The following is a 19,092-nucleotide window of genomic DNA, read 5'->3' on the forward strand; positions in this document are numbered from 1 at the left end:
ATGGTTCATAAAAGCCTCCCCTCACTGGTGAGTACATTGAATATGTATGTTGTCAATTACTGCGTAACCCCCTCCTCATTTACTCTCTTTGTACTTTCACTAAGCGTCTAACTTGTGAGATGTGCAGTGTAAATGCTGAAAAAGCAGCGACATTTGCTCTGATCTTGTAATTTGTTCTTGTATTGAAAATCCCTTACTTATTTGCTCCCCAAAATTGAAGCCACTGGGTATTTAATAGGACCTAGATCTTTTTATATAAGTGAATTTGTGCCAGACTTTCTTTATAGCCTTAAGGATTATCTATATATGTCACTGGCCAGATCTTCACCTAGCAGGATATAACACTTTGAAAACAGTTTGAAAATTGTATATGGAGCCCCAACAGTTGTCAAAACTGTTATAAACCATTATAAAGCAGTAGTGTAGATCCTGCCACTCTTAAGTAACTCCTGATGCTTTCCAGAGACACTTTTTCCATATGGGAATGAAGTAGGATAGTTGCATCCTGGATCTCAGATACGTGCCTATGAGGTTTTCTTCAAGGCTCCTTAAAAAGCATGCAGTTCTGATAAGAGCGACGCAGGCAACTAGTATGTTCTGCTCCCTTTGCTGACCTGTACAGACCCATGTGATTTTTGTGTAGTGGTTTGATACAATGCTAATTTAATCATACAAAGAGCAGTGATTTCTAATAGATAGATCAAGAACCGAGAGAGAGAGAGAGAGAAAGTGTCAGTCAGTTAGTCCCTGGGCAAGCAACTGTATCAAGGTAAAAGCACAAAAGCAATTTTAAAACATCAGAAAATGCCATTGGTCCACACGATCAAAGATTCCCCCAAACTCCTTGAAACAGTCCGACATTCATTTTGAAATATGCACAAGGCCACTCATGGTTAAGGCTACCTGTATTTAATTTCTATAATACAGGCTTCTTCAATCTGGTGCCCTCCAGATGTGTTAGACTGGAGCTCTCATGACCTCCAGCCAGAGAAGGATTGGTCTTGCTGGCTGAAAAGTGTAGGAGCTGCAGTCCAAGCCATCCAGAGGGCACCAGGTTGGGAAAAGCTGCTATAGTTGATTTGCATCTGTCATTGCTCTAGCAAAAGGAATAATTTGAATAACAACCATTTCCTTGAAATCATAACTTTTATTAGATGAACTGTCCTCCAGTAGATCAGCTGTGAACAATTCTTGTGAGGCTGTGATCCAGCCTGCTTAGGTTAATATTCTACCATTACTCCGGTCAAGGAAGCTCGTAGCCTTGGCTTTATCTTCGACTCCTCGCTCTCCTTTATTCCTCATATTGAGGCAGTAGCTAAATCTTGTCGATTTTTCCTGTATAATATTGCCAGGATTCGATCATTTTTGTCTGTCTCTTCTGCCAAGACGCTTGTTCATGCACTGGTTATTTCATGGTTGGACTACTGCAACCTTCTTCTCTCTGGCCTTCCTTCTTCTCACATCAGTCCGTTGGTTTCTGTTCACCACTCTGCCGCAAAGATCATCTTCTTAGCTCGCCGCTCCGACCATGTTACTCCGCTTCTGAAATCTCTTCATTGGCTTCCAATTCACTTCAGAATCCAATATAAACTTCTCCTGTTAACCTTCAAAGCTTTTCACGGTCTAGCTCCTTCCTATCTCTCCTCTCTCATCTCACACTATTGCCCTGCTCGTGCTCTTCGCTCCTCTGATGCCATGTTTCTCGCCTGCCCAAGGGCCTCTACTTCCCTTGCTCGGCTTCGTCCATTTTCGTCTGCTGCCCCTTACGCCTGGAACGCTCTTCCAGAACATTTGAGAACTACAAGTTCAACCACAGCTTTTAAAGCTCAACTAAAAACTTTTCTTTTTCCTAAAGCTTTTAAAACTTGATGTTGTGCAGACTTCTACTGTTACTTTCTACTGTTAGTTTTTCCCTACCCTGTGCCTGCTTACCCTACCCTGTACCTGTCTGCATTCTCTTCCCCTCCTTATTGTTTTACTATGATTTTATTAGATTGTAAGCCTATGCGGCAGGGTCTTGCTATTTACTGTTTTACTCTGTACAGCACCATGTACATTGATGGTGCTATATAAATAAATAAATAATAATAATAATAATAATAATAATAATAATAATAATGTGTTAAGACTTAAGAGATATTTTCGTGTGTTCCCATCATTGCTACTTTGAAATTCAAAAGAGAATTGATATACAATGAATGCATTCTCAGCTGGATTTCACAGCTTCCCCTATTTTCCTTAGGATCCATTTTGTCTTGTGAAATGATTGATACATAAATCAATTTTATGAACAGGGGTCAGAGTAGGACTCAGGAGCTCCTGGTTCTGGTCCCCACCTGGCCATGAAGCTCACTCAGGTGACTTTTGGCCAGTCACTGACTCTCAGCCTAACCTATGTCACAGAGTTGTTGTGAGGATCTATGGAGTAAAACAGGGCTATGTAAGCCACCTTGGGTTTATTGCAAGAGGAAAAAAGATGGGATGTAAATGTAATAAAATATTAAAATCCTCAATGACTTGTGAAAAGGATGTGATTGTTCCCTCACATTTTGGAAAATGGGATTTTGGCTTTATTATTATTATTATTATTATTTATTTATATAGCACCATCAATGTACATGGTGCTGTACAGAGTAAAACAGTAAATAGCAAGACTCTGCCGCATAGGCTTACAATCTAATAAAGTCATAGTAAAACAATAAGGAGGGGGAGAGAATGCAAACAGGCACAGGGTAGGGTAAGCAGGCACAGGGTAGGGTAAAACTAGCAGTATAAAGTCTGCACAACATCAAGTTTTAAAAGCTTTAGGAAAAAGAAAAGTTTTTAGTTGAGCTTTAAAAGCTGCGATTGAACTTGTAGTTCTCAAATGTTCTGGAAGAGCGTTCCAGGCGTAAGGGGCAGCAGAAGAAAATGGGCGAAGCCGAGCAAGGGAAGAAGAGGCCCTTGGGCAGGCGAGAAACATGGCATCAGAGGAGCGAAGAGCACGAGCGGGGCAATAGTGTGAGATGAGAGAGGCTTCATTTGAGACCCCTTTAGATTTTATAGACTTTATAGATTTTATAGTGTTAGGAGAAAGGGCTTCAGGGTCACAGCCATTACTTTCAATCAAATTTAAGCTTCATTTTAAAAGTTAACCACTGCTCTAACCAACTCCTTAAGTTCTCTGGTCCTACACTCCAATATTAGCATATTGCAAGCCACTTAACTCAGACTTATGTCCATTAATCATGGGACAATTCTAACCCATCTTGTCAGTTTCAAATTACACGGATGCTAAACTCATATGCTATGCCATTTGGTTAATTCCATCATATATCCATAAAGTACCCATTCTTCCTTTCAGATCAGATTGCTGGTGCTGATGCTTGCAGTTACAAATTTAGCCCATGGAAATCACATAAAAAACAAGAAGGAACGCACAAAGAGAATGAGTGACAACTGCTCATCCCAATTGGCAGTCCAACAGGATAACAAACTACCGGAGAGTGTGAGGGTTAACATACATATTGTTCACACAGAACCAGCCCACAAGTTGCTGCCTGATGTCAGGAACAGATCTCTCTCTCCATGGAATTACAGGTATTGTACATCTTCTCATTGACTTCAATGCAATGGCTATGATGTAGTGTGTAAATGACAAATCCACTGTGCTTTATCAGCACTTCAAAAAATCTAGCCTGCAAGGGCTGCTAAACATTGCAAGCAAGGGCACAATGTTGTTGTCGGCGTCTATTTAGGAGCCAGATTTTCTAGGACCCAAATTGGAGGGTGGAAGAGACTTCTGTGCCTCTCTTATATTTCAGCTGATCAGTTCAAGAATGAACTCCTGATCCGCCCCATTCCTGGGCTGTACTGCAGCAATAGCAATAGGGCTCAAATAAAGAGCCTCTTAGGTCAGTTTACGAGAACGTTCCAGTGTGTTTTCATCCTCTACTGTGCCCCCGCTTAATGGCATCCCAAACCCGCTGCATGGATGAGTGTGTCACTTCTAGGGCTGTGCACGGACCCCCCGATCCGCCTCGTGGCCCGATCCGGAACTTCTGGATCGGGCCTGATCCACTTCGGGCTGATTCGCCCGGCCCCCGCTCCGCTCCATGGAGCGAGATCTGGCTCTGCTGCTGTTGCCAGGTAAGCCAACAATCCCACCCCCTTACCTGTGTCCGTCGTCGGCTTCAATTGAGGCCCCAGCTTGAAGCCGGAAGACGCCGCAGCCTTCACTTCCGGCTTCAACCAGGGCCTCAATTGAAGCCTGCGACGGACCTTGATGGACACAGGTAAGCCTCCCTCCTCCCTGCCCCCTTACCTGGCTCTGCTGCCGCCACTGCATGGACAGCGGTGACGGCGGTGCGAGGTAGGCCAACCCCCCGCCCCCTTACCTGCGTCTGTCGCAGGCTTCAATTGATTCACTCACAGATTACATTGTAGCATTATAGGAGGTTACATTATAGCATGACAGAAAAAAAATTCAAGCAATTTCTGATCCTCCCAGTCTCGATCCTCCCAGAGTGCAGGACACGGAATAACGGGCTCAAGTTAAAGGAAGCCAGATTCCGGCTGGACATCAGGAAAAATTTCCTGACTGTTATAGCAGTGCGATGGTGGAATCAGCTACCTAGGGAGGTTGTGGGCTCTCCCACACTAGAGGCCTTCTGGACAACCATCTGTCAGGGATACTTTAGGGTGGATTCCTGCATTGAGCAGGGGGTTGGACTCGATGGCCTTGTAGGCCCCTTCCAACTCTGCTATTCTATGATTCTATGATTCTATGATGCAGGTGCACCCTCTCTTTCTTGACTCAGGAGGCATGACAGGAGAATTGGGATGTGTGATGCTTGAGTATGTGAAAGTGTAGAAGCAGGCCAAACATTTTCCTTATGAAACTTACCATTGATCAGCCATTCCTCTTTATTTTTGGCCAAGATCCATAGCTAGAATCTTATTCAATGGTGAAGAGGACCAGATGTTTTGAGAGGTGTTCATCATGACGTTGTGTATTTTATATTTGATTTTCTAAATGCTGGGAAGAATCTCTGACACCCGTATGTCTTCACATATACAAGCATAGGAGGTTGAATGGTTATTTATGAACAACTACCCTTGGTAGCTAGCATTATCTGACTCTCCCCAACCCCCTTCACTGCAGGGGGTCAGTTTTCAATGTTTCATTTCAAGGTTCCATGTATTCTGATGAACTAACAGTTCTGCCCTCTTATTAACTGCACCTTATCCTCCCTTTTGTGTGTTAATTTACAGTATTAACGAGGATCCCAACAGGTTTCCCCACGTGATTTATGAAGCTAGCTGCCGCTATTCTGCCTGTCTGGACCCCAAAGGGCGGATTTTAAATTACAGCTTGAACTCTGTTCCCATTCAACAAGAGATATTGGTCCTCAAGCGGAGGCTGATGGGTTGCCAGCAAGCCTACTGGTTGGAGAAACAGATGGTTACTGTTGGTTGCACCTGTGTCAGTGCTAGTACCAACGCCTATTCTAAGAAGAGTGGCAAATCTGTGGGGAACTAACCAATGGGAGAAAATGATCAATAACAGGATGACGCAAACCGCATATAAATCGTATGCTTGGATGATTGAAAATAAAAATGCTGTCCCAGGGATTAACAGAAATATGGACACTGTTAGGGTTAAAGAAATGTTTATTCAGTTCTCTTATTGGATAATTCAAGTTTAAAACTTAAATGGCTTCAAATTATTTAAATGTTCGAAGACAATGCTGGAAATGAAAACTATTGATCTGGATTTTTAAAAAGGGGTTTTCAGGTTCACGCTTCTACAGGGCAGTATCCAATGCTGCCCATCCGTGCATGAGGCCCACTGCTATTTCTGTTCTGCATGCATTCAGCCCTGCCGAATCCGTTGTGCAGGCAACATCCACCGCTTACGCAATGGAAATTTAGTGTTTCCAGGAGAAGCCTTGAAACGAGTGGAAACACTTGTTTTTGGAACAGGGCAGGTCAGCGGAGGTCCCTTATGCAAGCTTCATTGGCCTGCCCCGTTCCAGAAATGGGTGTTTCCGCTCATTTCAGGTTGCACTCAGAAGAGGGGTATTCCTGCCCCACACGCGGTGGGCACTGCAGAGCGGAACGGAGTCAGCAGCAGCAGGGCTGGCCACACACGGATGCTCATGGCTGGAGTCTTCCCACTGTCCTCAACCCACAACAATCTCTCCCGATTGAACCTGCCCCTCCCCCAACACCCCTTTAGCTAACAAAAGTACAGACATCACCTGCCTTGTACTGAGTTTGGTATCCTTCGCACCACGCTGTTGGCTATTCTTATCGATTTCTATGATTTATGTCTTGATATTAGCAATGCATATAAAGTGTGCAACTCAATGAGAAGTAGATATGCTTTTATCTGTATTTATAAGTACTATTTATTTATATTTATGCATTAGCAAGAGAACATTAGAGCCTATTTGTATTTATTCAGTAACTTATACAATGAATAAAAATGTTAATATTGAGCTGTGTGTTCACATAGTCATTCCGCCCCCCTAAATGGCTGTCTTTATTGGTGGTGAAATAATTAAGATAATTGACTGTTGTATTATAATAGCACCGACAGGCCAGGGTCTTATGTAGAGAATTATGAGTAGCTAACAGTTTGAGGGTCTCCTGTCTCTTGACAGCCATAAGTGAGTAGAAGCTCATGAAATTCAGAACTCCTCACCTTTCTGCACCCCACAGAACTCCACTAAGCACCTGTGCAGCAGCCAAATTGCCCTTGCTAAATGTCTCCCTAATGGGGACCCGAACACCTCTAAGGAAGGAGATGACTCAATGGAAATCCAGTCCTCCTCATTGCTTTCATTTAACGAATAGCATCTCCTGACCCTAAGGCTCGTGATATGTTCCCTCTAAAACATCCAGTGACTTCACACAGAATCCATCTACTATTTCCTATGTGTCTTTCCCATAGGGCCAAACAACACATTCTACTAATTATGTCAGTGTAGTTGACGCTGCTATTTTTCTTTACTTTTGTTTAAGTGTGTGCCGTCCTGATCTGGATTGGGACCATGCCATTCCATTTTAGCTTCCTCCCACTTATTTCCCTCTGAAATTCCACACACACAATGGCCCCATTCACACAACATGCTAAACCATGCTTCTTAACCACAAAATGGTGAATGGAATACATTCTGTTAACCATTTTGTGGTTAAGAAGCATGGTTTAGTGCAGAGCTTTCCAAACTTTTCATGTTGGTGACACACTTTTTAGACATGCATCATTTCGCGACACTGTAATTCAGTTTTACTAGCAAACCGGAGGTTAAACTAACCCCTTATAAGAGATACGGACACATACATAAATTGTAATAATGAAATGTATGGGGACACAACATATCTCATGAAAACCTTTCATTTATATTTTTAAAAATGTATGATTTGCAAGATAGTAACATACATTTCCAAGGCTTTTCACATTGAACCAATTTTGTCGAGCTGTGATTGAGCGGCGGTTGAGACGGTGTTCTATCAAAAAACTGGACCCATGGAATTCCTCGAATGCTTCACTTCAGGTGCAGCTGCATCACTGGAAGTGACGCGGAATCAGCTGTTTCGACCCGATTATGCATACTGTGCATGCGCAGTACCTGTATGATCCCTCAACTGTGGTTTGCATACACGGATACGCCGGAAGGGGAATATACTAGTGCACCATACTAATCGGCACCTTTGCTGCATAAAAATGCAGGCAAGTTGGTATTGCTTATTTCACATAGACTCAGAGGTTTCTCGTTACATTCGTGTGACACACCTACACACTGCAGCTGACACACTAACGTGTCGCGACACACAGTTTGGAAAGCTCTGGTTTAGTGTGTTGTCTGAACAGGGCCATTCATGTGTGGAAATGTTAAAAGAAAAAAACAAACCCAGTTTCCATTGAGTCCATTGACACACCCTCTTTTCAGCCCATTCTAAGCTTCTGTATCATTCAGCAAATTGACCAGTGGGCTTTTCTTTTTTCTTTTATGGTCTTTTTTGACATGTCAGAAGCAGGGGATGGAGCTGATTTTGCACCCTATTTGTACATTCTTTCAGCATATGGAAAGGGGCGTGCAAACTCCAGTGTCTGCACAGGATGAGCTATTTCTATTACCCTACAGCTTTTCATGGAGGGACTTTTGATCTGTGAATATTCTGAGATGCAGAATTTTGCACATTGTCTAAACTCCCCACCCCCACCCCCCAACTAATTCAAGGATGGGACTGAAAAGATTCTTTGAATACATGCATGCATGTTCACCCATTTGTTTCCATAGCTCTCCCCCTCTTTTTTTTTTTTAAAAAAGAAGCATGCAGACAGAATTCCCTTGAAGTGGTGAATTCCAGAGGCGTAGGGTTTTGTTCCTGGCTTCTGTGCTCTGAGACACTGCTTATTTTTTCAAGACTTAATAAAAATGGAAAAGGGGGTTAGGGCACTCACTGCCGCTGCAAAGGGGAGGATTTTCACATTGTTGTCCAAGCTTACTTCTGAGTACACAGGCTTGTTGCTGTGGCATAAGATGAGGTGGCTGGAAGGGGAGGTGGAGGCCACACTCAGAAGACTCTTACATTCTACTTTAAGAGCTCCATCAGATGAGCATTTTATTGCATACTCGTTACTGGGCACTCATGGATTTTTGTGGGTCCCTCTCACGACGTTGTCTGCCTCCTGCCCCCTCTAGCCTTCTTCGCCCGTCCAAAAAACACCCCAGTAGGTCAGACTTATTTTTAAAGATGGAAGTTGCCGCTCTCTCCTCCTGTGTGCAGGAGAAGCAGCGGGCTCAAAACGGACCACTGAATGGGCCAAGTGCACATTGTTTACTTCTTCTTTCAAAAGAGGAAGTAATGAGGGACAAACATGTGGTTGGAGAAGTGATGGTAAGCAAATGTGCTTTTCCCCTGTGTGAAGGCGCTCTAAATCCGTAAAAATCAAATTTGGCCCCACCCACTTTAACTTTGGTTCTGCACATTTCTGGCCCCACTCACCACTGGGATGCCTCCCCCATCCCAGACCCTTCCCATTTTGGAATGCAGCCCTCAGGTGAATTGCCCACCCCTGAGTTATACCACATTGCTGTGCTAATTGAACACCTAAGAGGAACAATTGCTTTCTCTAGTGGGAAAGCAAGTAATTTTGAGTGTTCACCTATACAACATTTTTGAATGAGTTCTTGCTCTGCCACCTAAGATCCCATCTATCTACCTGCACTGATTTATTTGATGGTTACTACTTTCAGTTCCTTAATGGAACAGACCACAAAGTTGAAAAATTTAACTACATTTTTCTGCTGCTTGTAAAAGATGTGGCAGTTAATCTTATTTTTGGAACATGATGTGGTGCGGCTGATGTAGAATGCTCCTGGCAAAACCGTTGACAAAATATCATAGATATAACATCAGTAGAAGTACAAGTATAGATCCTGAATGTAATTGGTGACCTTTGACAATATTGTCAGTGCTAGTTAAAGGGCAATGGATCCATGGGCTTGCTGCATGTCCTTATGCCTGAGTTGCAGCGTTCTTTAGTTATTCAGTTTCCTCTGAGTAGTAGGAGTTTCATGTTGGGTGGTTGGCTGCAGGCTAGCATGAGTCTTACTTGTTGCTTCTGTAAGGTTCATTCGAGTTATGCTGCAAAATAATAGTTTGGACTACTTCTCTGAGTTTAGGCAATAAGCCCTTCCAGAACACAAATGACTCACGGGGATTCGTTTTTAATTCTTTTAACATAATAAAAAAAATTGTACACGTATTTGTCGACGCAGCAATCAAGTTGTAACTGCTGGTGCCATTTATATTGATTTCCTTATCCCTGTTGCAGTCATTCAGTACTTTTTGCTAAGGACAAGTGTCATTTTTCTCTTGTGGTTTTTATCAATAAACTTACTGCATGATATTATTGAATTTGGCTCCTAAGTGGGTGCTATAGGTTACACGACCGTGCTGCTGCTGCCCATCCCATGGAATCGATACAGGAGGATACCATGGTCAATGGTCGCAAAAGCCAATGGAGGTTGAGCAGAATTAACAGGGTTGCACAACCATTATGGTGACCAAAGATCATCCATCAGGGTGACCAAGGCTGACTCAGTTCCATAACCAGATCAGAACCCAGACTGGAATGGGTCTAGATAATCAGTATCCTCCAAGAGTGTCTGCAGTTGCTCCATCACAACCTTTTCAAGAACCTTCCCTAGAAAGGGAGTGATTGTGAGTGGGCAGGAGTTGTCTAATACCATTGGGTCCAGGGTGGGCTTCTTCAGGAGTAGTTGTACTACAGTCTCCTGATTGATTGATAGATTGCATTTTTATACTGCCCAATAGCCGAAGCTCTTTGGGCGGTTTACAAAATTTAAAACCATAGAAACCATTCAAAATATAAAACAAACAGTATAAAGGCGTAATATAAAATACAATATAAAACACAGCCAGGTTACAATCAAGCAGCAATGCAGAAAATTAATGCCAATTTAAAATACAAATTTAAAACAGCAAAGTTAAAATTAATTTGATAGACTGTTAAAATGCTAAGAAAATAAAACGGTCTTCACTGGTGTCTAAAAGAATATAGTGTAGGTGCCAGGCGAACCTCTTTAGGGAGCTCATTCCACAGTCAGGGTGCCACACCCACAATTCTTTTTGTCTATTTTAAACCTTTCCATAATTTGTACATAAGAAAACCATTGACATGTATAACCTTTTTTCAGCAGTTCCTCCCTTGATTTTAACATATTCATCTTGTGACATTTCTAATACATCATTATATGTCAACCATTTATGCAAATTTGTGAATTCCCTTCCATGAATAGCCTCCTGTGCTGATACTCAAAGTGGCATTTTCTGACAGCACCTTGGTTTATATTTATTCCATATTCTTAAAACAGCACGTCTCACAGTTTCCACAGGAAACTTCCCAAGAGTATTCAGAAATCTGTTGGATTCCATCAGTCTCCTGGAGCAGACCATCCAAATGGGTCCCTCACTCCTGCCATGCATTCAAATCTCACCAGGGGGGGATCCGCACGTCGCTCCCAGAGCGCTTCTATGCGATCCCAGTGCACCCCAAAAACGATAGTCTGACTTCCCTGTAAAAGAAACGAGGAAAGCCGTCCATGCCGCCGCCGCCGATGACGAGGAGAGCTCTCCCCCGGCGAGGAGAGCTCGGCAAAAGAAGGAGGGGTGGAGAGCTTCTTCCGCTCTTCACCCCTCCTTCTTTTGCCGAGCTCTCCTCGCCGGAGGGGAGCTCTCCTCGTCGTCGTTGGCGGCGGCGGCATGGACGGCTCTTCCTCGTTTCTTTTACAGGGAAGTCAGACTATCGTTTTCGGGGTGCACTGGGATCGCATAGAAGCGCTCTGGGAGCGACGTGCGGATCCCCCCTAGGAAATGGTCTGACAATGGGGTTACTTGGACACCCACCCACCCACCCAATCAGACTACCCATCTCATAAGTTGGAGCAAAAACCAAATCAGAAGTATTCCCAGCTTCATGTGTTGGGACAATGACAAACTGAGACAGCTCCATTGTTGTCATGGAAGCCATGAAGTCCTGTGCTGGATCTCCAAAGACAAGTTCAGCATGGAAGTTGAAATAATCCAGACCCACCGTCTTGGATTCTTGCAACATCACACTTGAGATTGCTTTTGCCAGCTCAGAGCTTCATCACACCAGCGTTATACTGTGCAATCACTGCGAATTGCATGCAAAGGATTCCGAAGTTTTCCAGCTTATAATCTGCTTTTATTGTGAAGTGCTCCCATGCATCCTGCTTTAATTGCGCTTCTTAACCAAAAGAAGCACAATATTTTGCTACTAGTTTTCGAGCGTACCATTTGTTGTTTTCCGAGCGGCCACTGGAACGCAGGAGCAGGATTTGAAGAAAAATTAAACAAATGCTTACATCTGTGTAAGCTTTAAAGATAAAGACATCAAAATTGGCACAGTAATAGATATTAAGGAGAGCATTAAGCATGCCAAATTTGAATCGGATTCAGTCATCCTTTGGTTTTTTATGATTTTGTTTTACATTTCCCCCCTTAAACCCATTTCCTGGTATGCAAAGGATCTAGCCACCCGGTAGCAACAACAACGGCGACAGCTTAGCGCTGTAGGGGATAATTCAAGGGAAACAGGTACGTGGGATGAAGCTCTCAGGAAGGGAGGGTGCTGGGTAGCAGGGTGGGTGATACACGAGCAGCATCCCTCAAGGCCTGTTCCAAGGTGGAGTGGTTTCCTGGTGATAGAGATGGAAGTTCTATGAATATGGTGACTCTTCCCCCAACCCTGGCTCTCCAATCTATATTGGTGCTGCACTGAGTATTTAGGTGGGCAGAGCTGAATCAGATCAACCCCACCCAGCTCACCCACCCAAGTTTCAGTAATACACACCAGGTTGGCCTTCTCATCCACGATTAAATCATGAATGAGTGTGGTCTTATTGCAGAATGACTTAGCATTAAATAGCAGCTCTGCAAAACAGGAGTGATGAGTAGATGAGCTGCCAGGTACATGAGAGCTAAAGAAGGGCAGTAGAATGCACAGACTCCTGCGACCCATTCTTTGCTGTCCCAACCCCCTCCTCCTGTCATACCTCCTTCTGCCCCAAGTCATTGGAATAGTGGCACCCCTTCCCTGGGTCCCTGGATCAGAGTTTCCCAAACACATCCTTCCTACACCAGAACCCCCCACTCTCAACACCCACCCACCATTCAAAGATACCCTCAACCGTTCAACACATACACTCCACTCATCCAAGAATCACTCCCAGCCAAACTAACACAGTTACAATTTGTAGCTTGTGGTTATAATCAGCCACGGGTCACAAAATGAATTCTTATTACCTATCACTCATGACTGTGAAAAACCGCATCTTGAGCTACTTCCGGGAATGTCTGCCCAAATGCAACTATGAATGGGTACTTCTAAAATCAACCCAGACCTTTAAAATGTGGCCCATTTTTGTTTTTTGTTCTACCAGCAAGTACATTAAATAAGAACGCATCTGGTTTTCCTCCCCTCCTACGTGTGTGTGGTTGACATGCTAAACCAGCCTGCCCTACATTCAGCACCTCTGCAAAGCACTTCCTGGGTAGCAGCGTCAGGAAGGGGTACGTAGGATCCAAAGCCCTGCTTAGGTAACCATCCACAGGAAGGGGGGAAACCCTGCTTAAAGGGGCTGTAGGGATGGCAGGCTAACCTCTTAGAAGCCCCAAGGGAAGGGGCTGAAGGAAACCTGTTTCTTCCTCATATGTAGGGTGACCATATTTTGGAAACCAAAAAGGAGGACAACATCATTGGCTGCTGCTGTTAATGGGGTTTGCTGCTGGCTGGCTTTTTTATTTTTAAATTTCAGTTTTTAAAACATTTGTGTATGATTGTCACAACTTTCTCTGCTCTAACATTAGGGTGGGTGTTGTGGCAGTGAACACTACTTTGCCCATTCACATGTCTCACTTATATACATTAGCTTCTCAAGGCTTGTGTGTTGGCACCACTTGGCACATCCAGACTTTGGACTCCTCTCTACTTCCTGCACAAACACGTGACTCTGAGACCCTCCTCCTAATGCCCTGCGTTTCATGCCAGCACCATGGGGCTAAGTTACAACAGGTGTCTCCGGGTTGTCTGTGCAGCTTCTGTTGTCTCTCTCTCTAAGTCACTGCAGCCAAACCAAAGCCTCCAGCCTCAAACAATCTCTCTCTCTCTCTTCCAAAGTCTCCCGACAGTCCAGCTGGGCTGTGCACTTGTGACTGGGGATATTGCTTATTGCAGCTTATTGCTTGGTCATGTCCGGTGACTCTTACTTTAAAAACCTCTCCCACCAGCCGCCTCCACCTCCTCTCCTCTTGCACAACTCTGATGCACTCTTAAAACACTCTGGGTGGCAAGCCAGCCTGAGGGCCAAGCTACAGGTGCATCTGGGCTGCCTTCAGCCTCTCTCTGCCTTATGCCAGCCTGCCAACATTTCCAGCCTCAAATGATCCCCGCCCCCGCTCTCTCTGCTAAAGTCTCTAACGGTCCAGCCAGGCTGTGCACTTGTACCCTATGGCTGGGGGTAGGGCAACAGCTTATAGCTTGGTTGCATCTGGTGACTCTTGATTTTTTTAAAAAAACTCCACCACCAGCCGCCTCTGCCTGCAGCAAAACTGGACTCTTAAAAAGGCTCTGTGTGGCACAGCAGCCTCTCAGGGCTCAGCTACAGCCATCTCTGAGTTGTGTCTTCAGTCAGAAGTTCCCACAGGAGTAGCTTGCTCACTCCATGTCTCGACGTTGAAGCTGCTTGTTCTCTGGAAACTTGAGAGTGTTTTGGAAAGGTAGGGGCCTACTTATTGAAGGAGTAACGTCACCTTAGTAGGTTATGCAGTCCTGCCCTGTTGGCATGTGAGCATGGTTTGCAGTAGGGTTGTGCACCACCTTGGATCTGAACTCCAAATCTGAAGTGGATTGGGTTGATTTGGACCCTCCCAAACCGGATCCGAACTGGTTCGGGCAAAGTCTGAGGTGGCCAAAGGCCAATTGGCTCTGGAGCTTTGGGCCACCTAGGTGCTTCGGAGGTGCCCCCTCAGTCTCCTTATCTGCCTCCATCGCCCTTGCATCCAGCGGCTTCCACTGCCACTGACACATAAGACAGGAAGTAGGCTGTGCGGCTTACTTCCGGTCTTATGTGTTGGCGGCAATGGAAGCCACCAGACGCAAGGGTAGAGGTGGATGGCAGAGTCAGGTAAGTGGGGTAAGGGGGGGAGGGGGGCTTACCCGCTCTGCTGCCACCTTTGCGTTTGGTGGCTTCCACTGCCACTGATGCATAAGATGGGAAGTAGGCTGCAAGGCCTACTTCTGGTCTTATGCATCAGTGGCAGTGGAAGCCGCTGGATGCAAAGATGGCGGTGGCGAACAGTGGAGCAGTAAGTGGGGAAGGGGGCTTACCTGGTGCCTCCGCCAGATGTGGTGGCTGGCGGCGGAGGCACCAGGTAAGTGGGGACAGTTTTCTGGGTGCCGGCTGTGCAGCTGGCACCCAGAAAACTCTGAGTAGCCTCAGAGGGCCCGAATTTCACCTTGGCTTCGGCACCGAGGTGGGTTGGGAACCCCTGAGGCAGCTCTGAGGCAGATCGGGGCTGCTTCGGGGGCTCCGGATCGGCCTCTGAGGCGGATTGGAGGGTCCCTGCACAGCCCTAGTTTACAGGTCAGAGGACCTGTCTGTCAAGTGGCTTTGAATAGGCTTATGAGCAGGGCAAAAAAGCTAAACTGCTTTGCTCAGTTTCATCTTCCGACATGCCTGAAATCCCTCCTGCTTACACCCATCTCCGCTGGAGACTTTGAAAGCGCTCTTCGCATAGACTCTGCTATTGGGACTTTAAATATCTAAGGACTGTGCCATGAAAAGTACTGCGAGGCTTTTCATAGATTGAACTTGTACTTGCTGTGGTTTATGTGTTGGTGCCTGAGAGTTTACCTTCCTTGGTCAGCTCAGCATTCGGCAGGCTGGGTTTGATTGCTGCGTCGTCTTTCTCTGCCAGACTCAGGTGGTAGGGAGTTGCCAGTGCTAAAGCAGAAACCATGGGGCTCCTGTGCTAAGGATTTTGCCCTCTCTGTGATCTTGTTTAGGCATTCACCACATTCCCTGAGTTACCTTCGTTTGGACTAGCTCCCTTGAGATGGTTTGTTAAGCCTTTCAAGAATTCCCTTTGTGATTGCCTGAAGCATAGAGCCTAAAGCGTTCTGACCATCATTCAGCTTTAAGAGTATTTTTAGAGCGTGTAACCATTAAACCTTTTAACATGAGATTTCCTCAATAAAAAGAAGTCTCACTGATACAAGTGTGTCATGTCAGTTTGCCAGCATGTGTGAATGCCAAAAGAAACAAGCGTGGGCACAACACCTGTTTTGGCAAAGTGGAGAGAGGGGTTGCCCTGCCGGAGCCCTTAGAAGTCAATGCTGCCCCTGCAACAAGGGACAAGGGAGCTTTACAGCTTGCTCAGGTTGTCTCCTTTAGAGATTCCCTCTCCTGTGAGGTAGGATGTAGAGGCCCTGGTACACATTGGTAATGTCGATCTTGGCTTGAGAGCCAGAAATGGCTTGAGATTCTCTATGTGTGGTATACGCAGACAAGCTGGAGCGTGTTCAGAGGAGGGCAACCAGGATGATCAGGGGTCTGGGAAAAAAGCCCTATGAACAGAGACTGAAAGAACTGGGCATGTTTAGCCTGGAGAAGAGAAGATTGAGGGGAGACATGATAGCACTCTTCAAGTACTTAAAAGGTTGTTACACAGAGGAGGGCCAGGATCTCTTCTCGATCCTCCCAGAGTGCACGACACGGAATAATGGGCTCAAGTTAAAGGAAGCCAGATTCCAGCTGGACATCAGGAAAAACTTCCTCACTGTTAGAGCAGTACGACAATGGAATCAGTTGCCTGGTGAGGTTGTGGGCTCTCCCACACTAGAGGCCTTCAAGAGGCAGCTGGACAACCATCTGTCAGGGCTGCTTTAGGGTGGATTCTTGCATTGAGCAGGGGGTTGGACTCGATGGCCTTGTAGGCTCCTTCCAACTCTGCTATTCTATGATTCTATGATACCCTCCTTTAAAAGCAAGCCTCTGGCACCTGCAGAACTGCCATTTTGGATTTCACAATATCGGGAGGAGAGATTTCAGTAGGAAAGACAACCATGACAGTTCCAAAACAATTTGAAAAAGTTGTTCATACTTACAAATATTTTCTAAAGGAAGGGAAAAGAAAGAGAAGCAAATTGTGCTTTTTGCTGCTTATTTCTAAGCTTTTGGGCTTTACTTTCTAAAGTAACTATGGTTTTCCAAAAGGCAGTGGAAAATAAATAAAAATGGCAAGCATTAAGCAATGTACTCAAGTTAAAGGAAGCCAGATTCCAGCTGGACATCAGGAAAAAACTTCCTGACAGTTAGAGCAGTACGACAATGGAATCAGTTACCTAGGGAGGTTGTGGGCTCTCCCACACTAGAGGCCATCAAGAGGCAGCTGGACAACCATCTGTCAAGGATGCTTTAGGGTGGATTCCTGCATTGAGCAGGGGGTTGGACTCGATGGCCTTGTAGGCCCCTTCCAACTCTGCTGTTCTATGATTCTATTATTCTACTTGAATTGTCTTAATTTTGTGAACCGCCCAGAGAGCTTCGGCTATTGGGTGGCATAGAAATGCAATAAATAAATAAATAAATAATAAAAAATGTTACTCCTAAAGAAGTCCTCATTAAATGCCATATTTAAATAATTTCTACTTGAGCCAAGCTGCTCTTATGCATGGTAATGGCCCATCTCTGGATGATACTGATTATCTCAGTCCTTTTGGGTCTGGTTTATATACACGTATTGAAATTAAGGCTACTTTCTGTCCTGGTGGATGACAATCACCCAGAGGTGGAGAGGGGAAGTATACCCATGTTGATTTGTCTGGGCCTCTCAGTAACATTTGTGAACCGCCCAGAGAGCTCTGGGTATTGGGCGGTATAGAAATGTAATAAATAAATAAATAAATAAAAATACCATTGCCCATAATATCTTTCCGGATTGCTTTGCTAGGATGGGTACAATTTTGCAAGTGGTTCCAATCCTTCCTGGAGGATAGATCTCAGAATGTGGTGCTGGGAGGCTGTGGCCCAGTCCCTTGGCCTTTTGACATGTAGGATGTCTTGTCTCCCATGCTATTCAAAATCTCAATGAAAATGCTGGGTGAAGTTGTGACAAACTATTTCAAGTTTATAACTCCAATTTTGCATCAACCTAACTGGCTCCCAGTTGGTTTCCACCTCCTGTTCAAAGTGCTGATTTTCACCTTTAAAGTTCTCAAGCAGACCCCTCACCACTGGCTAAACAGTCTAGGACCAGAATACTGCCTTCTGTCATATGAACCTACCCATGTACTCAGATCATCACCAGAGGCTGTTTCCTCCAACCATCAGATATACAGTGGATGGCTATCTGAGACAAGCCCAATTGGGATGTTTGTTTGGCCTCATTATTGACTTTAGGTGACAAGTAAACAGCAGCAGCAGCAGCTTTTCCAGAGGGCATTTGCTAACAACTATAATTCTGCTGGTTGTCACTTTTTAATGCTTCATTTTTCTGACGTTTGACTATGTTTTGTGATTGTATTTTGTTGTTAGATGTCTTCTGGATCCCTACGGTTTGATCGGAACATAAACATTTTAAATAAGTAGTTAAATGATTTCTCATGGGTGTTGGGTTCACAATAATTCACTCTGGAGCTATTTAAGTCAGAAGTCAGAGAGAGAGAGAGAGAGAGAGCAAACCAGTGGACTTTTTGATATGAGAAAAGTATATATTTTTATTTACCAAATCCTTAATGAACAAATACAAGAGATCATATTCACATGACATGGGACATAATAAAATATCATTGTACGTTTTGATAATGTAAACATTTTAATTTTTGCAACTCTCCTTCACTCCTTGAAATCAAGCATTTAGTTAAATTGCAGCATTAGTATTCTCTCAAATATGTTTTGCATGGGAGAAAAGGAAGCCAAGACCCAAGGAACTCTGCAATTGTTGTGTTGTGAGAGTTGTTTTCTTCGCAGTAGGCCCCTTCCCGGCTGTGTCACTCGTTTTGAAACTATAGGGAGTAAAGCAGTGCGTGATACAGCATTTTGGGAGGGGGGGGGGTCAGTCAAAATCCATGAGCTGCTAAGCAGCTCATCACATCGAAGCCAATAGCTTCCCTCTTTTGCTTTTAAAAGTATTGCTACATCATAGTTTGTGTTTCCTTCCTACATAAAAGGACCAAATTACAGCCAACACGAATAATTTCCCTAAATGCAAGTGCTTTATTTTATTTTACTTTATTTGGTGTGTGTGGGCGGGGGGCAGAATTGGCATCACGCAGTTTCAACATAAAAGGGGCATGTGGATGAGTGGAGCTGAATCCTCCCCTGCGTTACCTGTCCATACTCCATTCGCTTCAGAGGCCCTCCTCTTCCAGATGCCCCCTGGAAGTTGGCTAGAGGGGCCACTTGCCCGTCACGAAAAAAGAAGAAATGCATCACCAAGAGGAGGTCAAAAGGGGGTATAGATTTGCATACAAGGTTCCTATGTTCATTT

General features: G+C 44.6%; 1 protein-coding gene across 1 annotated transcript; it reads left to right on the forward strand.

The window, feature by feature from the left end:
* On the forward strand, positions 1-5,521 carry LOC134391936 (interleukin-17A-like). Its single transcript, XM_063115858.1, has 3 exons — positions 1-27; positions 3,344-3,579; positions 5,254-5,521. Exons 1-3 carry the CDS (start codon positions 1-3, stop codon positions 5,519-5,521), a joined length of 531 nt encoding a protein of 176 aa, XP_062971928.1.
* Positions 5,522-19,092: the final 13,571 nt, after the last annotated feature.

Source organism: Elgaria multicarinata, chromosome 2, assembly GCF_023053635.1.
Source record: "Elgaria multicarinata webbii isolate HBS135686 ecotype San Diego chromosome 2, rElgMul1.1.pri, whole genome shotgun sequence".
Lineage (NCBI taxonomy): Eukaryota > Metazoa > Chordata > Lepidosauria > Squamata > Anguidae > Elgaria > Elgaria multicarinata.